General features: G+C 41.7%; 1 protein-coding gene across 2 annotated transcripts in view; it reads right to left on the reverse strand.

The window, feature by feature from the left end:
• Positions 1 to 879: 879 nt before the first annotated feature.
• LOC106612712 (uncharacterized) overlaps positions 880 to 23,685 on the reverse strand; it is a 28,016-nt gene continuing 5,210 nt past the window's right edge. Inside the window, exons 1-4 of one of the 2 annotated variants that reach the window (XM_082956173.1) lie at positions 13,106 to 13,236; positions 3,485 to 6,158; positions 2,527 to 2,611; positions 880 to 1,579 (exon numbers count right to left, since the gene is read on the reverse strand). In XM_082956173.1, the coding sequence (XP_082812299.1) occupies positions 1,476 to 1,579; positions 2,527 to 2,611; positions 3,485 to 3,655 (360 nt within the window). In that variant the 5' untranslated portion in view covers positions 3,656 to 6,158; positions 13,106 to 13,236 and the 3' untranslated portion in view covers positions 880 to 1,475. Of the gene's footprint in view, positions 1,580 to 2,526; positions 2,612 to 3,484; positions 6,159 to 13,105; positions 13,237 to 23,685 lie in introns of those variants that run through there. The other variant, XR_014378873.1, reaches the window with a different exon arrangement.

The raw sequence follows: 23,685 nt of genomic DNA on the forward strand, positions 1-23,685 counted from the left end.
TTTATTATGCAGGTAAAAACACGTTTACTTCTAAGCTTTTTCTGTTCGCTTGCAAGAGTGTGTAAAAATAAAAAATAAATACATCAACACTTTTAGCAGCAATGTTTCTGCACTGACTGAATTACTAAAACATTGGGGAAAAAGTACACGATCGATAAAAAGTTTACAAGAAAATATTCCTTAAACGAATAAACATTAGTTCTACATATTTGTTCATGTACAAAGTAAATAATCATTTAGCAATATTCCATAAAATAAGATCATGAATTTTACATTATTTATCCCTTACTGGAACGCAGCTTGCAGAGTAGTCAACTAACAAAATGTTGGAATGGAAGTAATCCAACACATGCAAACAAGCTAGGTAAGTAAGCTTATACTAAATGAAAATATCACAATAGAAACTGAAAACACAAGAAAATGATCATTGTTGAACTGTCATGTGGTCTCGCACCAGCTGCATTTAAGTGTTTCCCATATTAAGATGTATTTCCAATGAGCATGCACACATGGCTTGGATGTTGGGACTAATGAGGAGCATATGAACAACAGAGCTGGTCTAATTTACTGACGTGTACACAACCATTATCCTTATAAGGTACACGTATTGAATCCTGGCTCCTGTAATGCAAGCCACAATGTGTGTGTGTGTGTGTTTTGGTTAATCTAGCATGGGAACAAAATAATAACGAGCCTCAAATATCAGGTTCAAAATAAAACTGGTTTCAATAACTTTCATAGTGCTTATACTGTACACTGCAATCATGATTACACACACTGAAATGAAAAGAAATCCCAAAATGTTTCATTTCCTTTTTTAAACAAGGAATGTAGGTCATATATTTATGGAAAGTCAAGACAATAAGTATCTCCCCCCCCCCCCCCCCCCCCCTAGAAATGTCATTTAAAACACATTGCAGTAATGTGACTCTGTGCAGTATTTTGTATGAAGTAATTGTTATAGAATGCTTTTGTGAATGAACATTGAGAATGAATTTAACTAACACGGTGACTGTATTTAGCCAATAGCCTTTTGATAATCAGTATTTCATAGCGGTAACCCTGACACCTACAGGGAGGTATCAGAACGTACAACCCTGCAACTGGATGCACAGAAAAGTAGAATCCAAGTGTTCAGAGTCAACAAAGTCGATGTATATCCATTCATTCATTGCAATGAATGTGTGAATCGCTGTCAGAAATCCATTTCAAAACAAGACGTACAGGACTCCAGAAGGATGTTGCTCTTTTCCTAGAGTGGTTTCACTTTCTATGTTCTTTGAGTGTTATGAGTCACAGCACATTCCAAATAAAGTCAACTACAAGTAACCTTGGATAAGATATGATATTATGTGTTGAAGTCATGAATACGATGTCTGTTACCTCTCAAGTCCCACCTCTTCCATAATATCCCTCCTAGCCCCCATGTAGTCTTTATGTGTTCCCTGTAGGTCCTTTTATTAAAGTCACAGTCCCTAGTCACCCATACTGTCTCTGCTGTACTGAGGATACAGGAAGTCTGCTTTAATGAGCCTATATGTTCCTGGGGGCAGAGGAAGGATGGACAATTCCTGGGAGTCTGCAGAGACAAACACAAACAAGCCACGGGTTAAGGGAGCCGCTGTAAATCAGGAGGGAAGGGAGTGCATATGATGTCCGGCAGCATTAAAGTCAAGAAGCATTCTCATATCTCCGACTAACCAAACATGCAGCGTAGCCTCGTAATGCAACACTCCGCCGAGAGCTGGGATGCTTAGGACCCAGAGCGATAGAACACCACAAAAGTGAGGTGATCTATGGAGGGTGTTACCATAGCAACAACATATAGAGACACCCACGGAAGTCTGACTATATTTTTATTACCCCGCTAGGTCATTTGTCAATTCATACATGGGTATATCACAATATGTGAAATGTTGCATTCATAAGCTATTAAATATTTACAAAGACTATCATGCTTATGAATTATAGAACTTCCAAGTTAGTGTGGGGCAGCATATTTATGTAACATAGTCTAGTGTGTGAATAACTATGACATTAGGCAATACAGTGCTTATTAATTCAAGCTAAATTATAACTAGTGTAATTGGAGAGAATATTAGCCTCAGGGCTCTATTCAATCCCTATAGAGGAAGTTCAGCGTTGCAGTGTGATTGAAATTTAAAGGCAATGTTAGTGGAGACTGCATTCTTGGTAAAGGCTGCATACGTCGGCTCATATGGAAATTACCTTTACATTTCTATTGCGCAATCTGTACCGCTTCAGAGATAAAGATTGAATAGAGCCCAAAATTGAAGCGTAAGTAATTTAGCCCAGGAAGACTAGCTCCACTTTTAATGGCCCCTATACATTTTTTTAATTTGCTAATTATAACCATGGTGAGAAAAATGGTGTAAAACATTTAAAATGTATTGAAAGATACGAACAAATACAAACCCTGAGAGCACATAATGACATCATAGCATTGTCATCACAACCATGTTACGGAAAGGCACATTTACATTGTGTGTGTGTTCGCTTATATACCCAGCTGCTCCTTGCTCCTACAATTCTCCTCTCGTAGGAGTGACTCGTCCATTTCCCCAGCAACGGCCGGACTATTTCTTGCTGCCTGGGAAGGAAGAGGCATGTGGGCATGAGGTGCCCTGCCTCGAGTCAGAGGTCAGTGCCAACGCAGACACCACGGTCTAGTGCTCTGCATGGATGGATGGATGGATGGATGGAGGGATGGGGGATGGGGTGGAAGGAGAGAGAACAGAGGGGAAAGGAGAAGGAGGATGGAACGTGCAGTGCTCTATGGGGTGTAATTAAGCAGTCCCCTCTGGGCCTATGGAGGGAGGAAGTCAAACGTGGTGAAATACATCTGTTGGTGGAGGGAGCGCCCTATGGCCACGTCTCCCCCATTTAACAGCTGTAACTGGCGGGGTCTACAAGAGTTTTGTCATAGTAGTATTTCTGTATGAATGGGACATTTATCATAATGCAGTAGAGGATACATGACAAGTCTACACAGGCTCTCAGTTAACACCTTATTGAGAGGTACTATTAATCCATTAGAACGAATAAGGAGATGACATGCTTAACGGAATGTTTAAACTCAAGATCTACAGTAGACTTAGTACGAATGAAGTAATGTTGACTTGTAGAAATAAAGAAACAGTACATAAAAACAAATATGATTATGAATGAAGCATCCCTCCAGGTTCCCCAATACTAAAACAAATAACTGTTTCCTTTAACAGGCAGATGCATACTGTATAGCACAACAATTCACTTTTTACCTGGAGGCGGTAATTAACAACAAATCTTAAACAGTAAAGGGCAGTTTCCCGGACACGGGTTAAGCCTAGTCTTGGAATAAACATTAGGCTCAATAGAGAATCTCCATCTGAATGTTTTTTTTTTTGGAGTCCAGGATTAGCTTTATTCGTCCGTGTCCGGTGAACCGCGCCTAAGTGACGTTGCAAACTGGTTCATACGGTACCTGGGCTTGAGGCTGTGATGACGTCTTGTCGTGTGTAGGAGGACCATCATCCATGGTGGTCAAGGGGCGTCCACGGTCAATAAGCAGTTGATGGGTAGGAGTTGTGTAAGTCAGTTCAGGCACATAATTCGAGCCGTAGACAGTGGGCACCTGAGCCTTAACCAGTCCCATGTCAAAGCACACAGCCGACACAAGGGTAGAAGAAATTCATATTGTAGCTAACTGGGATTCCTCACCTAGTTCATATGAATGTTGCTTCAGAATAGTTACTGTATTAAAGCAACTACATATAGTGAGGATGTATAATACTAACTTGTTAGCGTCATCTTGAGTTATTGCCAGCAGATACTTATGACCCCATACTGTGCAATAAAAAAAACCGTTTTTTTTTAATTTGTTGTTGTTTATTGTAAGAGACAATGCATTACTGTTCCCACAGGTTTCTTCTGACTAAGCTCTCTAAGGAACCTGAAAAGGACTGCTCAGAGATGCCATGATGAATCTGTCTCTTGTTTTCATTAACTCTACTGTACAGTGAGATCAGGGCAATTAGCTGTGTGGAGTGATGTCTCAGCCAGACTTTTGATCCTAAATCTCTCCATCTTAAAACCTTTTATTCCACTTCGTTGGTTTCAATAAAAAAAAATTAAAAAGATTCCATTGTACTTCAAAAAAAGTCCTGTAATTCAAAGCGATGACATGGAAGTTGGCTGTTATAAATCAAATCCCATGCAGTCACTCCTCTCTCCCCCTCCTCTCCCTTTCAATCACAACGGGTGCTGATTAAATGAGGAAGTCACACTCTAAAAATGCACTTTGAAGCACTATCTTTGTTCAGTGCAGCCGAGTGCAGCAGGGATCAGATCTGCTCTGATCACCGCAGCGCAACGGGGAGGTCAGTGTTCGCTTTAGGAAAGAGAGAGAGGCATTACATCTCATTACAGCCCTGCCATTTGACAAGTCTGTGGCCCCACTCCCCTGGGTGCATGGGAGACAGCACAGCACAGAACTACTGGGGCTGCTGCCACTTACACACACTAGTCTACTGAGAGACAATCTGAGGTGAATGTGAGATTCTGCCTGCCTGGCACAACAACAACAAAAAACTAATGTTAACCGCAATGGGGTTTCTTATGACAGGAGCAAAATCCTTTAATTGCTAGCTCAACAGCTTGGGGCCTTCGTAGCGGCGGTCTGGTCATTTGGGATAGTCTGGTTATGGTGGGCGGCTCAATGATTTAGTGCGATGTAATTGGTGGCTCCGTAATTGCAGATAATGTCAGCAGGGGTGGTATAACAAAAGATTTGTGCTGACAACTTAATTCCCTCATTTGGCTTGTGGGTGATACTGTGTTTGTATACATCGGTCTCACTTATAAACATTATCCACAGCTATCCCACTGGGAACATTTCATTGAAATGACGTGGCAACAACTTTGATTCAACCAGTGTGTGCTCAGTGGGATGTCATCACTGCATAGTTAAACTGGCACAGGTCTACAGCCACTGCAGAGATGCAACAGGTGGGCACTGAACACTGCAGTTAAAATGGAAGAAAACTCCCCAGTTTATTGGGTTTTATAAAGTGCTTGGGGAGATTTCTATCACAGAGGCTGATGAGGACAGGACAGAGCAGTAATGGTGAATGGTAGTGCAGGGGTGCAGCAGTCACAGGAAAGAACACCGAGTACTGGGGGTACTGCCAAGTCTGCCCCGGGCCCCTCCGCTGTCCCCTCGGCGCCCCTACCAGCCACCATCTGTCACATATCTCTCTACTGGTCTCCGAGACAGTGGCCAACCACAACGAGAACTGCTGATTTGGTGTTTAATTATATCACCCTTATTTAACCAGGTTAGTCTCATTGAGATAAAAATCGAATTTTCAAGAGAGACCTGGACCAAGACAGCAGCATCAGCACATTCATTCCAGACAAACAGTCACATGACATCAACCAGACAAAGATATATGGTGTGGTGTTCTGTTCAGGTTCATAGGCAGAGGGGATCTCACAGCTGTACACTAATCCTTTAAACTGACCTCTGGTGATCAGGGAGGCTCACTCAGCTGCTTTAGATCATGTCCATTTCCATAACTCATTTACAAAATGTTCATTATACAAAGGCACAGCCCACATCAGCTCACTTCCCTGTTTATCATTAAAAAAAATAGTAACACAGAGACATAGGCTTTAGGTAAGATACAGTATGGTAACTCCAGAGGATTGTCTCTCTCTCATTCCTAGACTTATAAACGCATTCACAGTCCTACAGAACATCAGTTAAACCAATCCCTATATTTACACTATCATATTCCGTTGACCCTCAGAACAGGGCCTTGGCTTTAATATTATGGATGGACACATACAAGATGAAAATGAATACAGGGATAGGTTAAAGTGGAGGGGAAAAAGGTGGCAAGAGGGAGGTTCGGCTGTGTGCTTGTAACTAACGGGTCTTAGAAGGCACAGGCGCAAACCACTGCTACCACTACTATGTTGCCGATGGTTGCAATGACGGCTACCCAAAGCCAGATGGCGTCGCTGGAGTACTTGCCCTCCTCTTCCGCCTCAGTCGGCCGGGAGAAGTTGGCATTGAGGTTGGAGGTGGAGGTCTGGAGGGACGTGTTGCCATTGTACGGGGAATCCATGAAGGCCCCACTCACAGCCGGAAAATGCTGAGGGACAAAAGAAGGAGAGAGATGAGAAGATGACTTGGATCGAGGCCAGGATAATAGCATATCAGAGATAGACTATATGTACAGTAGCTCTGTAAACCCTTTGTCTAAAAACAGCATCTGGAGGGTAACAGGTATCATAAGGTTGATAAAATGGTCCACCACTCAGTTAATGAAGTACTGAACACTAAATGTGTTTTAAAAGGGTATATCAAGTGGAATCGATAGAGGGAGATGAGAATAGAAACACGTCGGAGAGACATGTGCATGTAGGTACTTGGGAACATCCCATGTACAACGTGAACTGTATGATGTGAACGGAAATACCCTCAGTGCTGTGAGGGCAGCCGGGGGAACAAGAACAATCCAGAGCATCTGGTTAGTCACTGTGGCGTTTCTACCCTGTGTCCTATTCTGACGATCACAGCTGCATGACCTATATTATACAACACAGTCAGGCACTGTCTCCCTCTCTCCTATGGGACTCACCAGTGTTTGTACAGAAGATGTCCTCAAATAACTTACCGAGTCAAACTATAATACTCACGATTAAAACCCATGAACAATTTAAAAGGTGCAGTTAACCACCTAAAGGATTTCATACATACATACACATACACATACAATATGATAAGAAAATGTATTTGCTGTGGCTTTTTTTTTGTGATTCTTGCAAATGTGCAGCCTTGAACTAGCTAAATGAGTCACCAGACGAGAGTGTCCCTGTTGTTATTTGGAGGAACGTTCGGAGGACACGGACAGGTTTGTTTTCTTCACCCCTCTTCACCTTGCCTGGCTTAAAACACACATCCATTTATCAGCTAAGTCTGAGTTGGCCCACCCAGCTCTTAACATATGGCTGGACCAGCCAGACGGGACAACTGCACGTAGTGATGGCTCAATCATTTAGCTGTTCCTTGTCCCCGCGCCTCATTGCCCCCACCGTCTCCACAGGGACAGGCTCGATCCATCAGGAGGGGACACTGTCATCATTCTCTTACTCCCATCTGCCACTGATAAGAAGAGAGAGGAACAAGGAGGAACCACCGGACTACCTCCACTACACCTCCTATCAGGAAGAGTGATCAGGGAGAACTTGGTGTGCACCAAAGTTTCAATTGAACAACAATTAAAGTTGTGTAGTGTTGTCACAAACTGTCAGAAACCGTATCAGGGAAGCTCATCTGCGTGCTCGTTGTCCTCACCAGGATCTTGACTTGACTGCAGTTTGGTGTCGTAACTGACTTATGTGCGCAAATGCTCACCTTCGATTGCCACTGGCACGCTAGTGAAGTGTGCTTTTTAAGGATGAATCAACTTCAACGTTGTGAACAGAGTGCCCCCCGATGGGGTTATGGTATGGGCAGGCATAAGCTATGGACAAAGTACACAATAGCATTTTATCGATGGCAATTTGAATGCACAGAGATACCGTGACGAGATCCTGAGGCCCATTGTCGTGCCATTCATCTGTCGCCAACACCTCAGCATGATAAAGCATTGCCCCATGTCGCAAGGATCTGTACACAATTCCTGGTAGCTCAAAATGTCCCAGTTCTTCCATGGCCTGCATACAGTGCCTTGCAAAAGTATTCATCCCCCTTGGAGTTTTTAGTATTTTGTTGCATTACAACCTGTAATTTAAATAGATTTTAATTTTTATTTTATGTAATGGACATACACAAAATAGTCCAAATTGGTGAAGTGAAATGAAAAAAATAACTTGTTTAAAAAAATTATAAATCATTAAAAACGGAAAAGTGGTGGTGCATATGTATTCACCCCCTTTGCTATGAAGCCCCTAAATAAGATCTGGTGCAACCAATTACCTTCAGAAGTCACATAATTAGATAAATAAAGTCCACCTGTGTGCAATCTAAGTGTCACATGATCTCAGTATATATACACCTGTTCTGAAAAGCCCGAGAGTCTGCAACACCACTAAGCAAGGGGCACCATGAAGACGAAGGAGCTCTCCAAACAAGTCAGGGACAAAGATGTGGAGAAGTACAGATCAGGGTTTGGTTATAAAAAAATATCCAAAACTTTGAACACCCCATGGAGCACCATTAAATCCATTATTAAAAAATTGAAAGAATATGGCACCACAACTAACCTGCCATGAGAGGGCCGCCCACCAAAACTCACGGACTAGGCAAGGAGGGCATTAATCAGAGAGGTAACAAAGAGACCAAAGATAACCCTGAAGGAGCTGCAAAGCTCCACAGCGGAGATTGGAGTATCTGTCCATAGGACCACTTTAAGCCGTACACTCCACAGAGCTGGGCTTAACGGAAGAGTGGCCAGAAAAAAGCCATTGCTTAAAGAAAGAAATAGGCAAACACGTTTGGTGTTCGCCAAAAGGCATGTGGGAGACTCCCCAAACATATGGAAGAAGGTACTCTGGTCAAATGAGACTAAAATTGAGCTTTTTGGCCATTAAGGAAAACGCTATGTCTGGAGCAAACCCAACACCTCTCATCACCCCGAGAATAACATCCCCACAGTAAAGCATGGTGGTTGCAGCATCATGCTGTGGGGATGTTTTTCATCTGCAGAGACTGGGAAACTGGTCAGAATTGAAAAAATGATGGATGATGCTAAATACACGGAAATTCTTGGGGGAAACCTGTTTCAGTCTAGAGACTCATACCCCAAGAGACTTGCAGCTGTAATTGCTGCAACAGGTGGCTCTTCAAAGTATTGACTTTTGGGGGGGGTGAATAGTTATGCACGCTCAAGTTTTCAATTTTTTTGTCTTATTTCTTGTTTGTTTCACAATAAAAAATATTTTGCATCTTAAAAGTGGTAGGCATGTTGTATAAATCAAATGATTACAAACCTCCCAAAAATACATTTTAATTCCAGGTTGTAAGGCAACAAAATAGGAAAAATGCCAAGGGGGTGAATACTTTCGCAAGCCACTGTACTCACTGGACATGTCACTCATTGAGTATGTTTGGGATGCTCTGAATCGACGTGTACAACAGCGTGTTCCAGTTCCCGCCAATATCCAGAAACTTCGCAGAGCCATTGAAACGGAGTCACCAGACGAGTGTCCCTGTTGTTATTTGGAGGAACGGGACAACGTTCCACAGGCCACAATCAACAGCCTGATCAACTCTATGCAAAGGATATGAGTCGTGCTGCATGAGGCAAATGTTGGTCACACCAGATATTGACTGGTTTTCAATATCTGGTAAATTTGCTTATAATTATGTTATGACATCACATGCCCAACCTACCTTCAAAAGTATTTGACAATCATCATTTATTCGAAAATCAGTTTCCATTATAATTTGTCGCAATAAATAGTTAGACAACAAATCCACCCCTGTGGAAAGGATAAAAATGTTGTCAATCTTTAGAAAATGTCTCCTATATCTGCCGTTTCCATTACACAGGTCGCAATGATTGCTTTTGTCAAATAAACCTGGGTTAATGGAAACCTGCCCAATGCCTCTCAATGGTGAGGATGTGTCTAAGGCACTGAGCTACTGTGAAAGACTGCAGAGACACAGGCCCAGTGAGGGAATGACACAAATTACTTTGATTGGCTCACAATGAGCTCTGTCTGTCCCTAGAGGCCAATGAGAAACCCATTGAAACAGACAGAAGGAAGGAGAAAATTAAGACTTGAGGTTCATCAATAGCGATCGCTGTTAGGAGTTGTAATTAATACTCTCTAACAAGGCAATGGGAAAAGAGCCAAGCATTCACTGGCAGGCTGGGGAGCCTAACTGACAAGCTTCTGTTTCCTGTCACAACACGAGAGGAGATCCCAGCTAAATAAAAATCATGTCTTTGAATGTGTCATTCCAGTTCTATTTCAGTGTGCTATTAAACCCTGGGAGGAACACACAGGTAAGGGCACCCCAGGGCCACCAGAGAGGTGTGGTGTCATGACAGGGACAATAAATATTGAAGTTAATAACATACAGGCCCCGCGGCTGTGTTGTTTTGCATGATTTTACTTAACTGACTTGCCTAGTTAAATAAAGGTTAAGAACAAATTCTTATTTAAAATGACAGCCTACCCCGGCCAAACCCTCCCCTAACCCAGATGATGCTGGGCCAATTGTGCGCCGCCCTATGGGAATCCCGAACACGGCCGGTTGTGACACAGCCTGGGAACGAACCAGTGTCTGTAGTGATGCCTCTAGCACTGCAATGCAGTGTGATTACAGTTGATTACAGTTGATGGTATCAGGTGTGCTGAAGTTTGTGTCAAAAATGTGTTCCACTGAGGCAACTAAAGACGAACTGTCCACCAAAACATATATCACAGTCAACAAACATCTGGGTCCCAAATAAAGCTCTGGTGATACTCCACAGCATTCAGAAACCCATAAAGAGTAGGACACTAGATATACATAGCAACTCCTTTCAGCAGAGATAATAACCAGCTTAGGTTCCAGGGAGGCTTCTGAAGGTGTCATTCCATCCATACATGAGCTATATACTGTACATGAAGGTCCTAAAGACCTTACTCCTTAACTTGGTTTAAAAGCAACCAGAGGTGATGTTCCCTGTCGCGTTTGGATTGAAGAGTTGTCCGAGGACGTTGTCACTGAAGTGGAGGCAGGGTGAGAGTTCACCGTTCAATTCTTCTTTTAATGATCAGTAGGTCTGATAAAGTCACCCTCACCTCACCAATTATCAGTGCAGATAACGAAACCTAATTTAAGGCTCGGGTACAGCCCATGGTGTCAAAGCGAAAGTTCTAAACAAGGACCTTTCTCACAGTGGAAAATTATTTGTATTATGCAAGATAATATCCAAGGCAATATCCGATATGGATTGCTTGATATCCATAATCCAATATGGTGGTTGGATGGTTTAGGTGTCATCTTCTAAGAGAGAATAGAAAATATCAACTCACATGGTCACACAGAGGAGGCCTGTGTGAAGGATGACGGAACATATCTATGAAACATCCTGAACGTCATAGTGATCTCTTAGCACAGAGGTTCATCATCTGTCTCCACTCAAAGCTATGCTCCAGATACTCTTTCTTCCAATAGCGATGAAAGGGAAGAAGAAGAACTAAAATGCAATTTAGACTAGGAACAATCATTTCTAAGCAACCTTTAAAGGAGACGTTTGCTTTTTCACTACCACATTTCTATTTTTGTTGGGACTCGAGCAATACCTCTCCATTCAGTCTACAGGTAACTGCCAAAATAAAGGAAACAATTGAGTAAATGAGGGGTCCAGACACTTTTTGTTGTTGTTGCTTTCACTTGTATTTCAGGAACTTACCCTAACCAGCGATTCATTTCCTCATATACGGAGGCTCTGAAAAGACATAAACAAATGCTCCAAAAACACCCAAATACGTCATTTTAGAAATGGAAACACTCTCAGTATAGTGATGCAGATCTTTAGATGTTGTACACATGAAATTGTGTCATTACAAACCTTATCCGCAACGTTATATTCAATTCAGTCTACAGGTTACTGCCAAAATAAAGGAAACACTTGAGTAAATGAGGGATACAAAGTATATTAAAAGCAGGCGCATCCACACAGGAAGTTCCAGACATTTGTAGAATCGATGCCAAGGCACATTGAAGCTGTTCTGATAGCCCATGAACTCATGGTGGCCCAACGTAGCTCATGGTGGCCCAACGTATTATGACTCTTCATGTTGGTGTTTCCTTTATTTTGGCAGTTACCTGTAGCAGCAGGTTACTCTGAGAATGGACAGCTGGATAAAGGTAACGTCTTGCGTCGCACAAATGGATATAACATTGCGGAAAATGTTTGGAATGACACAATTTAATGTGAACAACATGTAAAGACCTGCATCACTATATTGAGAGCTTTTTTGAATGAGGTGTATTTGGGTGTTTTTGGAGCCTTTGTTCATGTTTTTTCAGAGCCCCCATAACCCACAACGAGGAAGAGAAAATGTATTGCTGGTTGTGGGTAAGTTTCTCAAAAACAAGTGAAATTGCAAAAAACTATTTTTGGACCCTTGTATAACATACCATTTACATAAACATTTTGAATTGGTTGTAAAAAAGCAAAGAAATCTCCATAAACCTCTTAAAATGTATTTTTTTATTAAAATGCCAAGATTTTTCTGAGAATAAAGGAAGGCCGTTTAAGAGATTTGAGTGCCTGTAGTTCCCCTTTTTGTTTTCGTAGTAAAGACTGAGGCAGAAATAACTAAATATCTATATATGGTTGTAGTTTAACTATCTATCCTCATTACCCCGCATTGTATCCCAACATCAATGAGTAAGACAGCTAGCAGTTGTGACCTGTTGGTCTTGTTTGTTTACATTTTGTATGCAAAGTCATGCCTCTAATTCCAAACATCTTAAAACATAGGGATGTCTCAGAATAATCCTGAGAACAACATTTAAAGATCAACACGCAATCCCTGGTCTAATGATTTATTTACCACGTCTCCACTCTCACGGGAGAGAAATGACTGACATAAATGGGACCGTTGTCAACCCAGCCAAAATGAAAGTGATGATTATATCAGCTTAAATGGTAATACCACCATGTAAAGTCATGAGAGTCAGGTCATTAGTCAACCAGCTCAGAAGGCTAAAAGCCTAGGTCATTTTGCCATGCACCACTAACTTTCCAATGCATTTCACAATTCACATGCACCAATCGTACTTTGTTTAGCATGTCCCAAACATGCTCTGCCCATGTGTCCGTGCTTCAATGTGCATTACAATCACTAGGCAGAGTGATTGAAAGCGCAAGAGCCGCTTCAAGTGAAACTGACTGCACGGTGAACCGCATATGCCACGCTGTCAGCCAAACAAGCAAAGTACAAAGTTGAGTTATGTTAGAGGATGCAGGGACAACGGAAGACACACAAAGTCGAGAGTCGACCCAGGGGAACGGGTGATGGGGACGACACGTAATATTTGAGGAGGGGGAGAGAGTGGGAAAAAGAAGAGAGAGGAGTGAGTACCTACTGTAGGCTGTTTCAGTAGACTTCTCTACCACTTGCTGTATCACCGGAGGGCTGCGCTGCGAGTGCTGATTCACCACAGAGAGGGGATTTAAAAGGAGAGCGCTGGACTCAGACGGCACTGAGCAGCGATTGGACCAGTGCATGGAGACTAAGTCATGGTTGTGTTGGTCTGGTCTGCATGAGGGAGGGGCAAGGGATGCAGAGGAACAGGGGTGAGTCTATCATTTAGCAGTGGGATTTCAGTAAACAGATTAAGGTCAATCTACAATGATGTGGTCGCTTAGAGCTAACTCTCTGGGAATCTAAAGCCCCAACAAACACAGTCCACCTGGTCCCAGTCCCAACCTTGGATCTGACATGTGTACAGCCACACTAAGTCACCATTTCCCCAGCAGCCCCCACCCCCTTTGCAAATAATATCATTATTACACTAATGTGTAAAGCCCTGCAAAGACAGTTGACACGATGGAATCCTGACATTGCTGTGGGCCTTGGCTCTGATGGACTAATAAGTTTAAACTCTCTGCTCCATTCAGGGAAGGGGAGAGAAGGTGGCTAATCAGGCAATGGAGCGGTAGTTGCATTATGATATTATTACTTGGTTAAGAGGAGATGGAGACACATGAAAAGAGCCGATCGTGAATCGGGGGACGAAGGGAGCTCATCTTAACCAAGGGTCATACTTATCAGAGATTGGGAGTATTATGCTACATGTATTTGAAATACGTATTTAAATAACTTGAGTATTTTGCAATTTTTCTTTCACTGGCTTGAACTACAGTTCAGTGTATTTTGTAACAATATACTCTAGAGAACTGTATTTCGTATTTTCTAAAAACTTTTCAACAGTCCTGATAAAAAAAATGATATATGGCCTATTTATAAAATAAGTTGAAATTGAAAAAATGGTGTTCACACCATTTACAACTGCAGAGGATATTTTACTTAAATAGTCTCTCTTTTTTTGTTGTTGCCTACTTTAAATATATTTTCTGTATTTTAAAAATGTATCGTTCTTTACGGTATTTTATAACATACATTTAGATTTATCTTTGCCCATCTCTAGTCATTCAAACGTGGTCTTATTTGGGGGTGGAGCTCATTAGAATAATAATACCCAACATGCTTTGCAAGTGGTCATTTTTACATTTAGGTAATTTAGCATCCAGAGCGATTTACATTCAGTGCATTCAACTAAAGTAGATAAACAACCACAGATCACAGTCATAGCCAGTCAAACATTTTTGTTACCATTACTGAGAATGTTTTTGAGGTTAAGGGGGGAAATTGCTAATATATTTTGAAAATAGTTACTGTACTTGCAAAAGTATTTTGTATTTTATTTTGATACATTAGGCTTTAGGGTACATTTTAATTGTATTTTGTAAATATTTTACTATTATTTAGTCAGCATTGTGTTTAAAAGAGGGAGAGAAGAAAAACAAGGAAAGATGAGAGAAAGGAAAATAAGGACTTTTACATGTAACCACCAGCCTGTTGCGCCTGCATTAACATGAATTATGGATGCCGTCACAAAGAAGCTAAAATATTCAAGGTACCAATTATGTAATGACATTCTACGCTGGGAAACAATGGACCAACTCTCTCACATGTTAACAGCATCATCACAGCTCCTTCTACCCGTCATACATTTATGACAGGGCGGGTGTTAAAAATACATCGACAAGCACAAAAACAAGCCCAATTTGTTACAGTACAGAGCCCTTTTACCGAGACCAGACATTTTACAGTGCAATTAGCCAGCTCTAAAGTGCTGTTATGTAGAAGAAATTGAAGGGGCTGTGGCTTGTCTCCCCTGCAGATGTTTCTCCCCTCTGTAACATCTGTCTGAGCGATAGGTAATCAGTTGCAGAACTTTACTGTTTGTCCCATTTTAGTAGTACACCTCAAAACAAAGTGGTGGACACATTTAAAAGGTAAGAGCATCAGCAAGAGAAAAGGCATCAGTCCACAATAGAGTCTTGGGCATATTTATTGTTAAAAAAATAAATGTGGAATATAAATATTGTATGTTTTCATGCAGCTTCAGCTAGAAACAGATGAGCCGTGGGGCGAAAAGTGTGGCGTTCTGTTGTCTAAACTGTCAATATGACAGAAAGTATACACAAAACAAATAGGGAAAAGCGCTGACCCAGTTTTCTACAGATAGATTACCCCAGATGACAAGTGTAAAGTACTATATGTAGTGATGAGTTTCCAACATTGACCTAAACAGATTTTGGGAGGATTATAATTGTCCATCTAAACATCCTTGAGGGTGAAAGGATGTCTTCATGAAGTGACAGAGACAACAATGGGCTTTTCTACAACACACCAGTCTATCCACCCACTTAAAGTCCAATCTCACTGATTTGGCATGTCTCGGTGTGTAGCCTACTCTTGAGGTGAGCCATATTGTCCACAATTTGTTTTCAGAACATTCACTGACAAAAACGTACAGGAAATAAAATGGACGTGTGTTATCTTTTATTGAAGAGCCCCTGACCAGGGAAATGCACTCGGAACATGACAAGTGGCTGGATTTGGCCTGGAGCGAGGGGAGAAAGGATGGGGTACACAGACTTGTTTTACCCCACTTCTAAAAATGTCAACTGCACACTCACACACACACACACACACACACACACACACACACACACACACACACACACACACACACACACACACACACACACACACACACACACACACACACACACAGTCAGTGGTGTAATGTACTTAAGTGAAATTACTTTAAAGTACTACTTACAGTTGAAGTCGGAAGTTTACATACACCTTAGCCAAATACATTTAAACTCAGTATTTCACAATTCATGACATTTAATCCTAGTAAAAATTCCCTGTTTTAGGTCAGTTAGGATCAACACTTTATTTTAAGAATGTGAAATGTTAGAATAATAGTAGAGAGAATGATTTATTTCAGCTTTTTTATCTCTCATCACATTCCCAGTGGGTCAGAAGTTTACATACACTCAATTAGTATTTGGTAGCATTGCCTTTAAATTGTTTAACTTGGGTCAAACGTTTCAGGTAGCCTTCCACAAGCTTACCACAATAAGTTAGGTGAATTTTGGCCCATTCCTCCTGACAGAGCTAGTGTAAGTGAGTTAGGTTTGTAGGCCTTCTTGCTTGCACACGCTTTTTCAGTTCTGCACACACATTTTCTATAGGATTGAGGTCAGTGCTTTGTGATGGTCACTCCAATAACTTGACTTTGTTGTCCTTAAGCCATTTTGCCACAACTTTGAAAGTATGCTTCGGGGTCATTGTCCATTTGGAAGACCCATTTGTGACCAAGCTTTAACTTCCTGACTGACGTCTTGAGATGTTGCTTCAATATATCCACATAATTTTATTTCCTCATGATGCCATCTATTTTGTGAAGTGCACCAGTCCCTCCTGCAGCAAAGCACCCCCACAACATGATGCTGACACCCACGTGCTTCATGATTGGGATGGTGTTCTTCGGCTTGCAAGCATCCCCCTTTTTCCTCCAAACATAACAATGGTCATTATGGCCAAACAGTTCTATTTTTGTTTCATCAGACCAGAGGACATTTCTCCAAAAAGCACAATCTTTGTCCCCATGTGCAGTTGCAAACCATAGTCTGGCTTTTTTATGGCGGTTTTGGAGCAGTGGCTTCTTCCTTGCTGAGCGGCCTTTCAGGTTATGTCGATATAGGACTCGTTTTACTGTGGATATAGATACTTTTGTACCGGTTTCCTCCAGCATCTTCACAAGGTCCTTTGCTGTCGTTCTGGGATTGATTTGCACTTTTCACACCAAAGTACATTCATCGCGAGGAGACAGAATGCATCTCCTTCCTGAGCGGTATGACGGCTGCGTGGTCCCATGGTGTTTATACTTGCGTACTATTTTTTGTACAGATGAACGTGGTACCTTCAGGCGTTTGGAAATTGCTCCCAAGGATGAACCAGACTTGTGGAGGTCTACAATTTATTTTCTTAGGTCTTGGCTGATTTCTTTTGATTTTCCCATGATGTCAAGCAAAGAGACACTGAGTTTGAAGGTAGGCCTTGAAATACATCCACATGTACACCTCCAATTGATTCAAATGATGTCAATTAGCCTATCAGAAGCTTCTAAAGCCATGACATCATTTTCTGGAACTTTCCAAGCTGTTTAAAGGCACAGTCAACTTAGTGTATGTACATTTCTGACCCACTGGAATTGTGATACAGCAAATTAGAAGTGAAATAATCTGTCTGTAAACAATTGTTGGAAAAATTACTTGTGTCATGCACAAAGTAGATGTCCTAACCGACCTTCCAAAATTATAGTTTGTTAACAAGAAATTTGTGGCGTGGTTGAAAAACGAGTTTTAATGACTCCAACCTAAGTGTATGTAAACTTCAGACTTCAACTGTAAGTATTTTGTTGAGGTATCTGTACTTTACTATTTATATTTTGGACAACTTTTACTTCACCACATTCCTAAAGAAAATAAATGTACTTTTTACTGCATACATTTTCCCTGACACTCAAAAGTACTCATTACATTTTCAATGCTTAACAGGACAGGAAAATGGTCCAATTCATCACTTATCAAATTAACACCTCTGCTCATCCATACTGCCTCTGATCTGGTGGACTCACTAAACACAAATGCTTTGTTTGTAAATTATGTCTGAGTGTTGCAGTGTCTCGCCGGCTATCCGTAAATAAATAAAGAACAAGAAAATTGTGTCGTCTGGTTTGCTTAATATTAGCAATTTGAAATTATTTATACTTTTACGTTTACTTTTGATACCTAAGTATATTTTTGCAATTACATTTACTTTTGATACTTAAGTATATTTAAAACCAAATACTTTTAGACTTTTTATTGGATTACCTTCACTTATACTTGAGTCATTTTCTATTAAGGTATCTTTACCTCCAACATACTTTTTCAACCACTGCTCTTACACACACACACACACACACACACACACACACACACACACACACACACACACATCTTTCTACTCACTCTATTCAGCTCAATTTGCTTACACCCTCCCCTGTTGAACTGACATACCAGCACTGTTAAGCTTTTCTACACATGCATGTTCATCACGCTTGAGAGAAGTGCTGAGTTGAGAGCATCGCATGAGACGTATTTGTATACATGTATACATTTCATTGGTGGGAGATGAGGCCGCTACGCAAGCATCGTTTTGAGTTTCATCTAGTCATTTTTTATGGAACACTACAGCACTAAAACCTAAGCCTCACATTAATATAATAAATGTTCTGAACATGTAGTCAGAGCAAAATACTAGATTTTACTGCATTTGGTTGTTGCAATGGTTGTTCCATGTGATGGTGGATAACCATGGTGATTCTCCTGTACTAAAGTAGCTCTCCTCAATTATTGGTGTGTATGTAAACCTATGGTCAGTATTAAGCACTGGGATAGAATGTCCATTCTGAGGGCATCAGATTCCCCTAATGCACCCTCATCTTTTCAACGCCTGAATAGCTCTTAAATCCTCCATCTCTCCTCTCATCCCAGTGAGCAGCACAAAGCATTGTGTCCATTACTTCACCACTGTCAGATTATCTGGTGTGTGTGTGGACGATGATCCCTTTTTTCGTGTGGGAATTAACTGTAGATTATTTTTGTTAACACGGGGGTTTGTCATCTCCTCAAAACAGGGCTCTGGGTTATATAAGTAACTTCATCTGCTCCTCTATGTTATCCCCTATTAATTGGACAGGTTTGCCATGCTATCGTCCCAGATGACATGAGAGAGCACATTTATTTGATTGCCATTGTTTGGATCCCAAAGTGACAGGATCCGTCAAACTCGGATGCGCCAGTGCCCCTGGAGGTAAGATGGTACAGGGCTCTTCTCACTGGGTGGCTTAGGGGAGGAAGGTACTTTGCATGTCTCCTTTGGTTCCTCTAGTGTAGGGATGGCAACTGGCGGCCTGCGGGCCATGCCCCCCTTTTGTTGGCCCGCGGATCAAAATCCCAAAAAAGGGAAAACAATATATACTGTACATCAACACCATTTTTCCAGAAACCCTAGACCCACTCCAATTTGCATACCGCCACAACAGATCCACAGATGATGCAATCTCTATTGCACTCCACACTGCCCTGACTACAGCTCATCATTCAACACCATGGTGCCCTCAAAGTTCATCAATAAGCTAAGGACCCTGGGACTAAACACCTCCCTCTGTAACTGGATCCTGGACTTCCTGACGGGACACCCACAGGTGGTTAGGGTAGGTAACAACATCTGTCACGCTGATCCTCAACACAGGGGCCCCTCAGGGGTGCGTGCTCAGTCCCCTCCTGTACTCCTTGTTCACTCATGACTGCACAGCCAGGCACGACTCCAACACCATCATTAAGTTTGCCGATGACACAACAGTGGCAGACCTGATCACTGACAACGACGAGACAGCCTATAGGAAGGAGGTCAGAGACCTGGCCATGTGGTGCCAAGACAACAACCTCTCTCTCAACGTGATCAAGACAAAGGAGATGATTGTGGACTACAGAAAAAGGAGGACTGAGCACGCCCCCATTCTCATCGATGGGGCTTTAGTGAGCTTTAGAGAGCTTCAAGTTCCTTGGTGTCCACATCACCAACAAACTAACATGGTCCAAGCACACTGCCTGGTATGGCAACTGCTCGGCCTCCGACCGCAAGGCACTACAGAGGGTAGTGCGTATGGCCCAGTACATCACTAGGGCCAAGCTTTGTGCCATCCAGGACCTCTAGACCAGGCGGTGCAAGAGGAAGGCCCTAAAAATTGTCAAAGTCTCCAGCCACCCTAGTCATAGACTGTTCTCTCTGCTACAACACAGCAAGCGGAGCACCAAGTCTAGGTCCAAGAGGCTTCTAAACAGCTTCTACCCCAAAGCCATAAGACTCCTGAACATCTAATCAAATGGCTACCAAGACTATTTGCATTGCCCCCCCCCCCCCCTCTTTTACGCCGCTGCTACTCTCTGTTATTATCTATGCAGTCATTTTAATAACTATACCAATATGTACATATTACCTCAATTACCTCTACTAAATGGTGCCCCCGCACATTGACTCTGTACCGGTACCCCCTGTATATAGTCTTGCTATTGTTATTTTACTGCTGCTCTTTAACTACTTGCCAACAACCTCCTTCCCTCAGTGAGAGCATTGAAGATGGGTCGTGGCTGGGTCTCCCAGCATGACAACGACCTGAAACACACAGCCAGGGCAACTAAGAAGTGGCTCCGTAAGAAGCATCTCAAGGTCCTGGAGTGGCCTAGCCAGTCTCCAGACCTGAACCCAATAGAAAATCTTTGGAGGGAGCTGAAAGTCCGTATTGCCCAGCGACAGCCCCAAAACCTGCAGGATCTGGAGAAGGTCTGTATGGAAGAGTGGGCCAAAATCCTTGCTGCAGTGTGTGCAAACCTGGTAAGAACTACAGGAAACGTATGATCTCTGTAATTGCAAACAAAGGTTTCTGTACCAAATATTAAGTTCTGCTTTTCTGATGTATCAAATACTTATGTCATGCAATAAAATGCAAATTAATTACTTAAAAATCATACAATGTGATTTTCTGGATTTTTGTTTTAGATTCCGTCTCTCACAGTTAAAGTGTACCTATGATAAAACATTACAGACCTCTACATGCTTTGTAAGTAGGAAAACCTGAAAAATCGGCAGTGTATCAAATACTTGTTCTCCCCACTGTATATATATAAAAATCGGCCAATTAATCGGTATCGGTCTTTTTTGGCCCTCCAATAATTGGTATCGGTATCGACGTTGAAAAATCATAATCGGTCGACCTCTAATCTAAACTTGTAGCAATCATGGTCGAATTACCGACTGGGGGAACCCATTTTTTTTGGTCACTCTTGGGGATTAGGGCCCCCAAAAGGGTAGGGCTGGCTCTGACAGCATGTGTGGGTATGGATGTGGGTACGCAGAACTAGCAAGCCACTACAGCCCCTCATGACGAGTTCAGATTTTTTGTGGCCCCCCACTCCCATCAAAGTTACCCAACCCTTCTCCAGCGAGTCAGTGGATAATACACAACTTTCAGACATTCTTTTTCGATTTAAGAAGTTATCTGACCATTTTATCCACTACAAATTCTCTGGAGACGTTAAACTCTCAGATAAAACAGTTCCCAAAAGGTAGAATATAAAAATTGTATTGGCTGATTTGTTAGATTGCCGTAAGCGGTTTACTTTTCATTATTATTCAAATTGGAAATGGCCTTGGTTCAGCTCCCAGAAAACAAAGACATTAACCAAATCGAGTTGAAAGTAGCAAAGCTCTCTTTTACTAAAGTTATTATAGGAACATCTGAGTCATTTTGCATGAGATTAGCTTGCGGAAGCATTTAAAGTGCAACCAATTACACTTTCTATGGAGACTCGGATGTGTCGTTGTCAAACTGGACCATGAAGAATAAATTATTATTTTTTAAAGTAGGATAATACCACAAGCGAACATTTCCACTGTTAATGTGGACACTAAACATTTCTATGATCTTGTAACCCACCCCCTGATGCATTTGTATTAGGTGTTATGACTAACTCAAGAGTCCCGGTTACATGGCCATTAGGATAACAGTAGTTTAGCCACTATGTATCCCAATCCTTCTCAGCTGCAATGTGACTAATTTTGTTCCATTATTAACGCTTCATCACCCTCTCCACCCCCAGTCCCCCACCCTCTCAATTATGCCCCCCATCCAAAAGTCCATGGAGCATAGAGGAATTACAGTCTGGACAGAGGATGTATATGGTAAAAAAAAAAACACACAAAAAAACAGGGATGTCTGGTCCAATGCTTGTAAGCCACAATAATTGACTCTCCATCTGCTGCGATGGCCAGAGGACTGAGAACTAACGACAGATGAAGCTGACCAGAAGTTCACATAAACCCGAGAGATAAGGGCACACTGAAACATACACATCCTCACTGTTGCTTTCTTATTTACTCAACCTCACTCACATATGCTCTGCACTCTCACGCACTTATTTTGTCACATGCATGTACATACACGCAAATGCAAGCATCTATGCACGCACGCACATTCTGAAGGGGATTGTTGGCCTGTGACAGTAAATCTCTTGAAAGAGGATGACCTAGTACATTTCAAGTGCAGTGGAGTCGCTGCACTTGACAGTCTCTGTCAGTTACCATCATCCTCCACCTTTATCTACTGTGTGCCTTGTTGTGCCACAGACATTATGGTGAAACTCTTTGGCTCAACTTTGTTCCTTCCTTCCTTCCATCACACTTTGGCATGATCTGTCAATACAAGCACAATTTGTCAACACAAAACAATGCCACTGTTCCTCGTGTGCACACGTGGAGAAAAACATGTTGAAAAAACTTGTTAAAAATTTCCTCACTTCCAGTTCAAGATTGAGGACTATATACTAAATCAGTTTGAAATTGTGTCTATAGACATTTAATAAGCATAGCACTCGATGGCTTTTACTGTCAAACATTGTGTTTCTACAGTATAACTATACCAGCTTGGCAATGGAGGAGATGCTCAGTACATGCAAGCCTGTGCCCTACTTCATTCTGGCACTTGATTAAAAAAAATGCTAAATAAAGAAGTTAATTAAACTATTACCAGCTGCTTATGCCCTTCCATCAAGTTCACTCAGCTGTAAAATAATCCAAATAATGGAGGAGATTGTTTGAGTTTATATGCCTTAACTTCTTTGGGGTAGGGGGCAGTATTTTCACGACCGGATGAAAAGCGTGCCCAGAGTAAACTGCCTGCTACTCAGGTCCAGAAGCTAGGATATGCATAGTATAGTATAGTATAGTATAGTAGATTTGGATAGAAAACACTCTGAAGTTTCTAAAACTGTTTGAATGATGTCTGTGAGTATAACAGAACTCATATGGCAGGCGAAAACCTGAGAAAAATCCAACCAGGAAGTGGGAAATCTGAGGTTGTAGTTTTTCAAGTGATTGCCTATCCAATATACACTGTCTGTGGGGTCATATTGCACTTCCTAAGGCTTCCACTAGATGTCAACAGTCTTTAGAACGTTGTTTCAGGATTCTACTGTGAATGGGGAGAGAATAAGAGCTATTTGAACCAGGTGTCTGGAAAAATGCCATGAGCTCAGTCACGCATGCGGCCATGAGAGCGAGCTGAGTTCCTTTTCATTTGTAAAGACAAAGGAATTGTCCGGTTGGAATATTATTGAAGATTTATGATTAAAACATCCTAAAGATTGATTCTATACATCGTTTGACATGTTTCTACGAACTGTAATAGAACTTTTTTGACTTTTCGTCTGAACTTAGTGCTCGCGCATTTTGCATTTGGAATAGTGAACTGAACGCGTGAACAAAAAGGAGGTATTTGGACATAAATATGGACTTTATCGAAACAAAACAAACATTTATTGTGGAACTGGGATTCCTGGGAGTGCATTCCAATGAAGATCATCAAAGGTAAGTGAATATTTACAATGCTATTTCTGACTTTTGTTGACTCCACAACATGGCGGGTATCTGTATGGCTTGTTTTGGTGACTGAGCGCTGTACTCAGATTATTGCAA

This window comes from Salmo salar, chromosome 09, assembly GCF_965601325.2.
Source record: "Salmo salar chromosome 09, fSalSal1, whole genome shotgun sequence".
In the NCBI taxonomy this organism is placed as follows: Eukaryota; Metazoa; Chordata; class Actinopteri; order Salmoniformes; family Salmonidae; genus Salmo; species Salmo salar.